General features: G+C 37.9%; 1 protein-coding gene across 1 annotated transcript in view; it reads right to left on the bottom strand.

Annotated features, from left to right (window-relative positions):
• DGKK (diacylglycerol kinase kappa) overlaps positions 1-13,401 on the bottom strand; it is a 131,485-nt gene that overhangs the window by 67,898 nt on the left and 50,186 nt on the right. Inside the window, exon 4 of the mRNA XM_016218537.2 lies at positions 12,760-12,864. Within this exon, the coding sequence (XP_016074023.2) occupies positions 12,760-12,864 (105 nt within the window). The remainder of the gene's footprint in view (positions 1-12,759; positions 12,865-13,401) is intronic.

Genomic DNA, 13,401 nt, shown 5'->3' with positions numbered 1-13,401 from the left:
TTCTGCATTTGTTTATCACAGCCTGACTCTCATGACTATGGGGCAGGCACAGGGTATACCAGCTACTAGTTTTGGAATTGGAAGGAAAAGGGAAGAGGTAGGCATAAAAACCTCCCAAGTTTGTTCTGGGTATGCATTGCACTGAACTCTTCTATCTATTCTCTAATTCTTATGAATGTCTGACTTTTCCTTCTCTGACTTCCTCTGGAGTGTAGACATAGGTACACACATTCAGGTTTTTTTTTCTTGACATTATAATGGGTTGAGTGTGTAAAAGCATGACAAGACTTTAAAAAGAACTTTATATTTTCCATGATGCCAGCTGATAGTAGTGTGTGTGTGTGTGTGTGTGTGTGTGTGTGTAAGAGCTATTGAGGGCTCTTGCACATTAAGTATTCAATCTTGATCAATTTAGGCATCTAAAACATAGCCTGAACATGGTACTTTTTGATCCCTCCTTTCTCCCGACATGCTGGCTATATACTAAGCTGTTTGATGAGCTAAAGGTGATTGCAATGTTTATTGCATGCTGAGACCCTGGCAATGTTTTAAGAAAATTAGAAGGTGGAGAGTCCTGAGGAAGTGACATATTCTTGGCTTTAGCACTTTGAGGTCCCAACACCTTTCTATTTCCTAAGCTACTAGATTATAACTTAATAAGTATCTTCCTTCTTTCCAACTTCCTTACCTCCCCGAATAATTACTAAGAGCCTACTTTGCATTATCTATGAAGCAAGATACTAAAGATACAGAGATGAATGAGCCACAGTTCTTGCCCTCAAGGAGCTCATAGTCTACTGGAGGAGACAACTTTCTAAACAGATCATTCCAGTATAGAGTGACAAGCGAACTCTCCTAGAATGTGCGCGGTTCTATAGGACAAGTAGAAGAAATGCAGAGCTCTGCCTGGGTAGAATATTGAATTTTGTGGTCCCATTAGCTACAGAATATAAAAGAATATGTAAAATGGACATTGTTTTGGTTTAGCAGTTGAGGAGATGGGACTTATAGTCCTTATGTGCATCCTATTGTATAAGGAAACTTGGATGCATCCAACTCTGGATGGGTATGTGTTGTATGTAAGGTCTTTACAGATGTAATTAACTTAAGAAGAGATCATAATGGATTTGAGTGGGCCCCAATCCAATAGCTGGTATTCATACAGGAAGAGAGAAATTTGGATAGAGACATGGGGAGAACACTATGTAACGATAGAAGCAGAGATTGGAGAGATGTGTCTACAAGCCAAGGAATACCAAGGAATGCCTACAATCACCAGAAACTAAGAAGAGGCAAAAAAGGATTCTCCCCTAGAGCCTTCAGAGAGGGCAAACACCTTGGCTTTGGACTTCTAAGACTCCAAAACTGTGAAAGGATAAGTTTCTATTGTTTTAATTCTCCCACTTTGTGGTGACTGTTATGGCAGTTCTAGGAAGCTAATATAGTATGTCGTTACAGGCTTTTCTGGTAGTTGACATAGATTAAAAATGCATTTGAACACAGATGAAAAACTGGGTCAAACCACTACTACAGAATGTTTGGCCTTCCGTAGGGTAACCATATCATCTAAATTAGGATACTTTAACAGTGAAATGGGGAGCTAATAGTAATTATGCTGGGACAACAGGTGTGAAATGTGTTCATCCTGAGGAAACCACTAGCCATAGAGACACTATACATGAGCTAGAGAATAATTAAGCCAGCTTGAATTTATTTGTTGATCTATGCAATCAAGTTGTCTGGCTACTACCACTTAGTTGCACATCAGACTACCTCATAATCACAGATGTGAAGACTAGAGGAGGAAAAGAAGATAATTAATTAGGTGGAATTTAAGATGTCCTTCCAAGAGCATGGATTAAGAGATAGAAGCTCTAAGAACTCAATTCTGCTACAATGAGCTGTTATTTCAGGCAAGGCAACTGAACTCCACTGAAGTTCAGTTTTCTCATCTACTTAATGAAATCATAGAATCATAAACTTTTCAAGTTGAAAGGAACATTGGAGTTCATCTGGTCTATCCACCAGAAACACTAATTTTCTTTTTCTTAAAAGTGAATTTAAGGTGGGAGTGGGGGAATGGGTGGGGAGAGATTAATCAAAGAACTTATATGCATATATGCATAACCCGTGGACACAGACAATAGTGTGGTGAAGGCCTGGGGGTGGTGGTGGATGTAGGGTTGGGGGATTGATAAGGGGAATAAAGGGGACATGTGTAATACTTTCAACAATAAAGATAACTTTTAAAAAGTGAATTTTAAAAATTGAAGTATATTTGACAATTAAAAAGTATATATAATTTAATTTGATGATATGATATACATGCATATTGTGAAATAATCACCACAATCAAGCTAATTAACATATCCATCACCTCAGATAGTTACCACATTTTTTCCTTCTTTTTTGTGTGGAAGTACTTAAGTCTTTCTTAGCACATTTTAGTGTACAATAAATGACTGCTACAGATAGTATAGAAACCCAATTGATTTTTGTATGTTGATTTTTTGTATCCCACAACCTTAATGAATTAGGTTGTTCTAAAAATTATTTTGTTGAGTCTTTAGGTTTTCCTATGTATATGACCATGTCATCTGCAGAGACAATCTTATTTCTTCCTTTCTAAGTTGGGTGCCTTATTTCTTTTTCTTGCCTATTTGATCTGGCTAGGATTTCTAGTATGTGCTACTGAATTCAGTTTGTTATGATTTTATTAAGGATTTTTGCATTTATGCTCATTGGGGTTACTGTCTTGTAGTTTTCTTTTCTTGTAATGTCTTTGCCTGGTTTTGGTATCACAGTGGTGCTGGCCTCATAAAATGAGTTTGGAAGTATTCTCTCATATTTTTTGGATGAGTTTAAGAAGGATTATGTTAAGTGAAAGAAGCCAGTCAGAGAAAGACAAGTATCACATAATCTCACTAATATGTGGAATCTAATGAACAAAATAAGCTGATGAAGAAAATAGACCCCAGAGACACTGAAGCATGCAACAGACTGACATATTTTAGAGGGAAGGGATCAGGGCAGGAAGAGATTAACCAAAGAACTTATATGCATATATGCATAACTCATGGGCACAGACAATTGTGTGGTAAAGGCCTGGGGAAGGGAAGGGAGTGGGGTGGAGGGGGTCAATGGGGAAAAAATTGGACATCAACAATACTTTCAATAATAAAGATAAATTAAAAACAAAAAAACAGAAAGAAAGATTGGTATTCATTCCTTGAATGAACTGTTTCTTTGAATAAATTTAGTATAATTCACCCATGAAACTATCAGGTTCTGGACTTTTCTTTGTGGGGAGGTTTTTGATTACTGATCTAATCCTTTTATTTGCTATTGGTCTGTTCAGGCTTTATATTTCTTCTTGATTCAGTTTTAGTAGTTTGTATACTTCTAGGAACTTATCCATTTCTTCTAGGTTATCTAGTTTGTTCATAATAGTTCCTTATGATCCTTTTTATTTCTGAGGCATCTATTGTACTATTTCCTCTTTCATTTCTGATTTTATTTATTTGAATCTTCTCTCTTTTATTCTTAGTCTAGCTAATGATTTCTCAATTTTATTTTAAAAAATCACCTCTTCATTTTTTGCACTTAATTTTTTCTCTCTATTTGATTTAGTTCTGCTCTAATCTTAATTATTTTCTTCCTTTTTGTTAACTTTGGGCTGAGTTTGTTGTTTTTGTAGTTATTTGAGATGTAGTTAGGTTGTCTATTTGAGGTCTTTCTATTTTAATGGTATTGTTTATTGTTATAAAATACCATCTTATAACTGCATTTGCTGCATCCCTATGTTTTGGTATGTTATGTTTTCATTTTTGTTATTTTTAATATACTTTTTAAAAAATTTATCTTTATTGTTGAAAGTATTACAGATGTCCTCTGTTTTCCAGATTGACCCCTTCCACCCTGTACCTCACCCCCAACCCCAGGGCAACATACTTTTTATTAATTCAATAAAGACCTATAAATAGATTGGTTATGTAATTTATTGCTCAATATAAGAAACTTTTGAGAATCAAAGGGGGATATTATATACACACAAACACACACATATATACATACATACACATGCATGTATATGTGGATGCGTGTGTTATATACTTGTGTATATATGTGGCTAAATGTGTATGTACTCTTTAATTTTATTTTTTTCCTGATAGAAAGCCATAGTTTAAGAACTTAGATATGTGAGTGATGCATTTATGTTTGCAAAGGCTGTAATCTTTTACTGTGATAACATACTGAGGGGTTTCTCATGAAACAGTACATTAAAGGTAATTATTTGAAGTTAAAATAGATAGATGAGGGAAAGGGTGGGGAGGGGTGGAATTGGTCAATGGGGAAAAATGGGGCATTTGTAATATTTTGAACAAAAATAAAAAGTAAAAAAATAAAAAATAATAAAATCAATGGGAAAAAATATCTTCACTCCTCAGGTGAGGATAAAGAAAAAACAGATTAAAAAAAAGGAAAATCTTTTTTTGAAGGTACAAAGATGCTTTAATATTAAACATAATAAGCCTTGAATTATAGTGGTCTTATCTCATACCTTATTAACATAAATCAGAGTTTTTTTGTGTGGGGGTTTTTTGTTTGTTTGTTTGTTTGTTTTTGTATTGGCTGACTGTGCCAAACTTTCAGTAGCTATTAAAAGTAAACTGTTCTATTTTTAAAAATAAATAAAATAAAATAAAATAAAATAAAATAAAATAAAATAAAATAAAATAGATGGATGAAACAATCCTGAATATTCTGAGGTTTTCATTATTTTTTGTCTCTGTTAGGCAATATTGATTATTCCCCAATATTATTCTTTTTAAAAAATAATCCCCAAGTTTTAGAGAGCATGGGTGGACCTGAAGAATATTATGCTAAATGAAATAAGCCAGTCAGAGAAAGACAAATATCACATGATCTCACTATTATGTGTAATCTAATAAACAAAATGAATTGACAAATAAGATAGGACCACAGACAGGGAAGCATGAACCAGGCTGACACATCTCAGAGGGAAGGTGGGAAGGAGGGAGGGAAGGGATTAACCACAGAACTTATAAGCATATATATACAGCCCATGGACACAGACAATAATCAGGGGAAGAACTGGAAAGGGGTGGGAGATAGGGGGAGGAGGGTAAAGGGAAGAAAATGAGAGACATCTGTAATATTTTCAACAATAAAATAAATTTTAAAAAAACACCAGAAAATGGAGCACACTTCTAAGGATGAGATCTAGAAGACGCACACATCACTCCAGCTCTCATTTCACTGAACTTAGTCACATGACCAAACATTTTACAGCAAAGGAGGCTATAAAATGGAGTCACTAAGTAGTTAGCCATGTGCCCACTCCAAACTTGAGGATTATTTTCAATATACTTTTAAAATTCCCTTTGGATTTCCTCTTTTACCCAATGGTTGTTCAAACTGAATTGCTTAGTTTCTATGTATTTGTGAATTTTTCCATTTTCTTGCTGTTAATGATTTCTATTTCACTACATTATGGTCAGAAGAGATACTTGGAATGATGTCCATGTTTTTAAGATTTGTTAAGGCTTGTTTTGTCACCTAACATGTTTTCTATTCTGGAGGATGTTCCATGTGACCTTGAATAGAATGTGTCTTCTGCTGTTGTTGGGTGTAAATTTCTATATATGTCAGTTAAGTCCATTTGGTCAATAGTGTTATTCAAGTCAGATGTTTCTTTATTGATTTTCTGTCTGCATGTTCTATCCATTATTGTAATTGGGGTAGTGAAGCCCCCTACTATTATTGTATTGTTGTCAATTTCTGCCTTCAGGTCTGTCATTACTTGTTTTATATATTTAGGTAGGTACTCTGATGTTGGATGCATATATACTCATAATTGTTATATTTTCCTGTTGAGTTGACCTTTTATCATTTTATAATGTCTTCCTTTGTCTCAAGAGACAGTTTTAGACTTAAAGTTTATTTTGTCTGATAATAGTATAGCTATCCATGCTTTCATTTGGTTACCATTTGCATGAAATATCTTTTCCATCCCTTTACTTTCAGCCTATGGTGTGTTTAATTTTAATGTGAGTTTCTTGTAGACAGCATATTTATGGATCTTGTTTCTCATCCATTCAGCCACTCTAGGGTTGCTGGAATCCTCCTGCTCTCCTTTTCCATTGGAAATCAGGCCAGTGAAATTCCTCTTGGTTCCAAGCTCTGCCAGGCTGGAGGATGGGCTATGCAAGTAAACTGCTTACTATAATTTTCTTTCTTGTTTTTGTTTTTGTTTGTTTGTTAATTTATCTTTATTGTTGAAAGTATTACAGGTGTCTCATTTTCCCCCCCATTAACCCCCTCCACCTTGCTCCTACCCCTCCCCAGGCCTTCACCCCATTATTGTCTGTGTCCATGGGTTATGCATATATGCATATAGTTTCTTTGGTTAATCTCTTCCCACCCTCCACCCCCTTCCCTCTTCCCTCTGAGATACGACAGTCTGTTGCATGCTTCAATGTTTCTGGGTCTATTTTTCTGTTAGTTTCTTTTCTTCATTAGCTACTTCTTAAAGAAGACCCTTCAACATTTCATGTACTACTGGTTCGGTGGTGATGAACTCCTTTAGCTTTTTCTTCTTTGAAGGTCTTTATCTGACCTTCAGTTCTAAATGATAGCTTTGCTGGGTAATCTTGGTTGTAAGATCTTGGTTTTCATCACTTTGAATATTTCTTGCCACTCCCTTCTGGCCTGCGAGGTTTCTGTTGAGAAATCAGCTGACAGTCATATGGGAGCTCCCTTGTAGGTAAATAGCTGCTTTTCTCTTTCTGCTTTTAAGGTTCTCTTTTTGTCTTTAACCTTCGGCATTTTAATTATGATGTGTCTTGATGTGGGCTCCTCTTGGGTTCCTCTTGCTTGGGACTCTCTGTGTTTCCTGGAGTTGTAAGTCTATTTCTTTCCCCAGGTAGGGGAAGTTTTCTGTCATTATTTTTTCAAATAGGTCTTCAATTTCTTGCTCTCCTTTTCTCCTTCTGGCATCCTGATAACTTGAGTGTTGGGCTGCGTGAAGTTGTCCCAGAGACTCCTTACACTATCTTCATATTTCTGGATTTTTTTTTCTTTTGCTCTTCTGATTGGGTGTTTTTTGCTTCTTCATATTCCAAATTGCTGATTTGATTCTCAGCGTCCTCTACTCTACTGTTGATTCCTTGTAAACTATTCTTCATTTCAGTTCATGTAATCTTCATTTCTGACTGATTCTTTATTATGTCATTGATGATCTCACTAGTTTCCTTAATAGTTTTACTAAGATCCTTGAGCATCCTTATAATCATTGTTTTGAACTCTATATCTAGTAGCTTGCTTGGCTCCATTTCATTTAGTTCTTTTTCTGGAGATTTCTTCTGTTCTTTCCTTTGTAAGATGTTTCTTTGCCTCCACGTTTTGGCTGCTTCCAGGTGTTTGTTTCTGTGAATTAGGTAGAGCTGCTTGCTATGTCTCCTGGAATTAATAGAGTGACTTTGTATAGTAAGTGTCCTGTAGGGCCCAGTGGCTCAGCCTCTTGAGTCACCTGAGCTGGACCTTCTAGGTGCTCCCCTGAGTGTGCTGTGTGCACTGTCCCTTTGTAGTTGAGCCTTGGTTGCTATTGGCATCACTCGGAGGAATTGACCCCCAGGCCAATCGGCTGCGAGGACCAGCTGCAACTACAGCCAAAGAGCTGCTATGCTGGAGATACCCCTATGGAGCAGGATTTACTTCAGTGGGGCTTTGGTGTTCACTGAGTTCTCCTCTTGAGTGTGTCACTCATGGATATGGTAGGTTTATAATCTAGAGTGGTTGAAGATCACCACTGGGTGCACTGTCTCTGGGACCTCCTGGGAAGTGCAAAGTCAGCCTGTGCCAGTGCCTTGCCCAGGGTCACCCAGCATGAGCTACACAGCAATCTGTAGATGGCTGCTACTTGTACTGGGTTTGGAGGTGTCCAAGAGAGGCCGAGCTATGAACCAATGCAGGCTGCCGCTTATCGAGAGGTATGGAGCATGCTAAGGTCAGCTGCTGCTTGTTGGAGAGATTTTAAGAAAGTCCTAAGCATGAGGCTAGAAGGGCTACTTGCATAGAGAAGCCACTGAAAATGGCTTGAGTGAACTTGCAAATAGGGAGGGGCAGGGTCTCCGGGAATCACTAGGGTGGGTGAAAGGTGTGAGTCAGGTTGATGGAGATTCAGAGAAGGCACCTGCCTGCCAGCTCTGTGGGGAGAGGGCTCATCAGAAGAGCAATGGCCTCTGACAGCCTTCCGTCTGGGAGAAAGTTGCCCCTCCAGCTCTGGTCCTGATTCCAGGCAAAGTTAGTTCCTCCCTGAATGTCCCAGGTTCCTTTCAAGCTGCTGCCCAGCACTGGAGTTCAGAGGGAGTATGTCTGAGTAAGTCTGTGTGCTGGCTCTCTAAGAGGAACTGCCTAAGACTTCTGCAGCCTCCGTGTCACTCAGCCATGATCCCCGCTGCTTTTTACAGCCTGAAGTTGTGGGGACTTCTCTCACTGGCATTGGGACCCTGGGCTGTGGGGGCTTGATGTGGACTGGGACCCTTTGCTCCTCCGGGAAACCTCCACAGCTGAGCTATCCCTCCTGGTTTTAAACCAGGGCATCTAGGTATACGCCCATGGCTGTGTCTCCATGATTCAGCCCAGATTGCACCTCTAGTCTCCACCTCTCCTACCGGTCTCGATGTGCTTCTTCAGTCCCTAGTTGTAGGACTTCTGTTCAGCTATATTTCAGGAGGTCCTGAATGATGGTTGTTCTGTATTTTAGTTGTAATTTTGATTTGGTTGTGGAAGGCAGTGGGTACTGCAGTTACCTGCACAGCCACTTTGTTGTCTTCTCTTACTATGATTTTTTATGTGGGTAGTCTGTCTGTGCTCCATAGAGTTTCTGAAGCTTCTTTATTGTATTCTGGAGCACTCTCAGAACTATTCCACTTGGCATGTGGTTGCTTATTTGTTGTTTTTGTAAGAGAGAAGATAAGCATTGAGACCTCCTAGTCTCCCATCTTGCTGATGTCACTATGAAAAATTAATTTTCTATACAAAATTTTTAAAAGTTGTTTAATTAGTTTGCTTTAAATACTTCCAGTGAGCCCTGACCTTTGTGCCTCAACTGGTTGGAATGTCATCCCAAAGTGTGGTGGGTTTGATTCCTGGCCGGAGCACATACCCAGGTTGCAGGTTTGATCCCTTTTGGGGCATGTGTGGTAGGCAACAGATGGATATTTCTCTCTCACATTGATGTTTCTCTCTCTCTCTCTCCCCCTTTCTCTCTCTAAAATCAATTTCAAAATTTTTTAAAATAATAGGTAAGTAAATAAATACTTCCAATGACATGGAGCTTTGTACCTCAAAGGCAGCTGATACCATTCTTGCAGCTCACACTGAATGTTAGAAAGTTATTCTACTAGCCCAAAGACTAAGAAAAAACTTTCTAAAATTTAGAGCTTTAGGAACATTGAATAGAGTTTTTTGCAAAAAAAAAACTTACTTCCCCATTTTTGAAAGAATTCAAATAAAGGCTACATGACTTGATCTAAGGATGTTTAAAAGTCTAGAATGTGTAGTCTAGATGACTTTTAAGGTCTATTCCTGTTCCCACAGTTAATGCTTCCATGATAATTCATTATTAGAAAGAGCTAACCTTTTAATTTAGTTTTCCATGCAGCTCCTTATTTCCAATTTTTTCCCTTTTATTCTTTTTTTATGTCTCCCAGGCTCAAAACTTTCATTTGCTTGTGACTTTTCTCTCTCCTTTGCCTCTCATATATTTAAGTTTGCCCCCCACCCCAACTCGGTATCTGCTATTCACCTTCCCTTTCTATCCTCATTCTGGGGCTTAACTTTGTCTTGCTTACATTAATCTACAGCCTCCTCTATGATCTTTTGGTCTCTAGTTTATCTCTTGTCTAATCCAGCTTGTATTCCTAAAGTATCTCTATGATAAACTATCTTCTCTTTCTAATCCACCCTTAAACTGAACTTTGATCATGTTGCAACTCTTCCCCACTCTTTATCCTGACATTGATAATCTTTCATAATCAAGTTCAACTTACTTCTTCAGACACACTTCTTAAACTCACTTTCCCAAACTCTTCTGGACAAATAGAGTCCCTTTTTCACCCTATTCCAAAAAGGTTCTGTTTTTCTATTACTCAGCTCATGACTTCTGCCTGTTCCTAATCCCCTGCTACCAATAAAATCCTATTCATCTTTCAAGCCCAGTCTCAAATTTCTCCTCTATAAACTCTTCCCAGAGGACTCCAACACATATTTATGTCTTCCTCCCTTGAACTCCCATACCACTTTAATGTCTGTTTTATTCATCTGGCAATCAGTCATGCACTGCCTTGTAACATCTCTGAAAATTGTTATTTATCTTGAATACTGTCACTTAACTATTTATTTGTGTACATTTTGTCTCCTCAACTGCCTAAAAAGGCCACTGAGGCCAGGATCAGCAACACCTTTTTTCAACTCTCTATAGAACAAAACTGGTCACCTAGTAGGAACTCACTCCTTAATGTGTACTGACTAGTTTCCAATAAGTTCTCCAATTACTTTGTAGTGACTTTAATATACCACTAAGTTAATTATTAATCTTTCTTCACCCCAAGTCAGGTATTGGTGGTGACAGAAGATAGAATAGACCATTGGAGATGAACTTTATGTGAGAGAAAGCATATTTGACTCTTTAAGCCTCAAGCAAGATGAACTGCTAAGATGCTGGTGGTGAGACATTTTACTTTCAGCTAAAAGTGTTCCTTAATAGATTCAGGTCTCTAGAGCAGCTCTACAGAAGTTGTGATTACACTCTGAAACTCAACTTTTTCAAGAGAGCAAACTGTCAAATTATTATTTTTTTCCTTTTTAGTTTGGGCAGGGTAGTTAACACTAAGGTGTTTAATTCAATTGCATCAGGAATTACAGATCAGTTCTCTTATGGCTTTCTGTAGAAGTTTCTGCATTCCCAGACTAATAATTAAAATTCAAAATATCCCATGTGGCCTTTTTTGCCAAATTGAAAATGTGTGATTCATGAAAAGTGCTCCAGTTTGGATAGAGATAAGCTGAGGGAAAGAAAGGGATTGGTCCACAGGAGGGAGGGTAGGAGAGGAGTATGGAAATCACAACTCTTTGTGGCTACCTCTAATGCTGTGCCATAGTGGCCTCATTGTGGGTGGACAGGAGGGACAGGATGTGCTTATCCACCAGGAAAGGAAGAAGAAAATAACAAAGGAGTGAAATGTTGAGTGCTAAGTCATGCAAAGACCATCTTCAGATTCTAAGCAAAGAATCTCTCAATTAAGCATATGCAGTGTGGTCCTGAGAGAGGCCTTAATGATATGTGGAGAGGTACCGAGACCCCACTTCAGTGGACTTGTGATGTACTCATAGCTATTATTAGCAGAATGTACAATTATGACACTAAATGGTCAAAAGCCTGAGAAACCCTAGGGGGTGAGAACAGATGTTTTTTTCTCCATGGCACTGATTTTACTTCTAAAACCCATTATTACCAAGCCACTATCTACACTGCTTTGTTACAAATGCTTATAACAATCATCTACCCTTTGCTAGTTATTTAAGACATCAGGATTTTTTTAAGGGTAGATTCATTTCCTCCTTTATCTCCAAGAGCTTCAGAGCAGAACTTTGCTTTAAGATGAACCATGTATCAATCCCTTTCTAAACTTTGGCTTCAAGATTAACCTCAGATTCATTTATTCATTCAACAAATGTTTATTGAGCTTCTGCTATGTGCCAGACACTGTTCTAAGTAAATAAATGACAAAAATCGCTCCTCCTTTAAACTTACATAGCCTCTGACTGTGATAGGTCTGCAGAATAGTGGGCTGAAGGCATAGCCCAGAGTTTGAATGGTGGCACCATTTGTGGCAGGGAGCAGTGACCAGGAGTTTGCTATTGCTAAGGAGAAAAATAACCCTGCTAAGCTTTCAAGAGGACAACTCTTTGCTCGTCCCTCTACATTTTTTTCCTGGTAGACAATTATAAACAGAAAGGTAGAATCACATAGTGGTTAAGGATATAGGCTTTGCTACTAAGTAGTTATTTAATTTTGGTCTGGTTCCTTTTCCTTTGTGAGTCTCAGTTTCCTTAGCTGTTTCTGTAGTTACTCAGCAGATCCAAGTCAAGACTGCTGATTTCAGCTTTGTTAACATAAGAATATCTAAATTAGCCTTACCAGCATGACTCAGCAGTTGAGCATCAACCTATGATCCAGGAGATTGTGGTTTGATTCCCAGTCAGGGCACATGCCTGGGTTGCGTGCTCAACCCCTGGTGGGAGATGTGCAGGAGGCAGCCAACCAGTGACTCTCTCTCATTGATGTTTCTATCTCTCTCTCTACTTCTCCCTTCCTCTCTCTGAAATCAATAAAGACATATTTAAAGACCAAAAAAAAAAAGAATATCTAAATTAGCTGCTCACATACATCTTGAGCACCTCATCCACTGGGCATATAGTGACATCTACATATTAAATGGATGTGGACAGAGGTATCTAAACCACATACTTTCCAAGATCTGAGTCTAAGTGAATCATTCCTATTTATAAATAGTTTTAAATAAGTTTCCTAATGATATTCATGTATAATTCCTGACCAGATGGTCTCTGCTTCCATCTTATTATTTCCCTGTTTGAAAGATGGCTTAACTAATGGAGTCAACTATGTGTTTATGCTTGAGAGTTATGTGGATTCTCTACTATTTCCCTTACCTTACGAATTTCTCCTTGTTGAACAGTTTTTATAACGTTAATCCATTCTTCCATGTCTTTCCGGTTGGGTGCAACCAAGGTAAGTTTCTGTTGTGGTGTGATTACCTAAACAAAAAGTCACATTATTAGATGGTTCCCACTTCACACATTTGTCCCCAAACAGAGCCTGTGAATTTTCCAAGGATCTGGACAAGTCTACCAAGCACAACCCAAGAGACTTTTTAAATAGAAGACAGATATTCCCAGGGTCACTTGCAGCTCCCTAGATACCCACCACAAATAATAGTATAATAATAATAATAATAATAATAATAATAATAAATTAGTAATAATAGTAATAAATAACATTTTAATGGCATTTACTATGTTCCAGACACTGTTCTGTTGCAACTTATGTATATTATTTCAATCTTCATTACAACACCATGCTATAGGGACTTTTCTCACTTCATAGTCAGGAAAACCAAGGCAAAGGGAATTAAATGGCTTGCCCAGGGTCACCTAGTAGGCAAAAAGCTAAAAGAGAATTGAAATCCAGATTCTTTGGCTCTGGAACACATGCTTTTAAACCTCAAGCGAGGTTGCCTGAAAATCCTACTCACTTACTGCTGCTCTGTCTACTTGAAAATAGTAAAAGGGTAT

The sequence above is a fragment of the Miniopterus natalensis genome, chromosome X (genome assembly GCF_054644295.1).
Source record: "Miniopterus natalensis isolate mMinNat1 chromosome X, mMinNat1.hap1, whole genome shotgun sequence".
NCBI classification, from domain to species: domain Eukaryota; kingdom Metazoa; phylum Chordata; class Mammalia; order Chiroptera; family Miniopteridae; genus Miniopterus; species Miniopterus natalensis.
The sequence above is the reverse complement of the archived record's forward strand: the minus strand, read 5'-3'. Positions and strand labels throughout refer to the sequence as shown.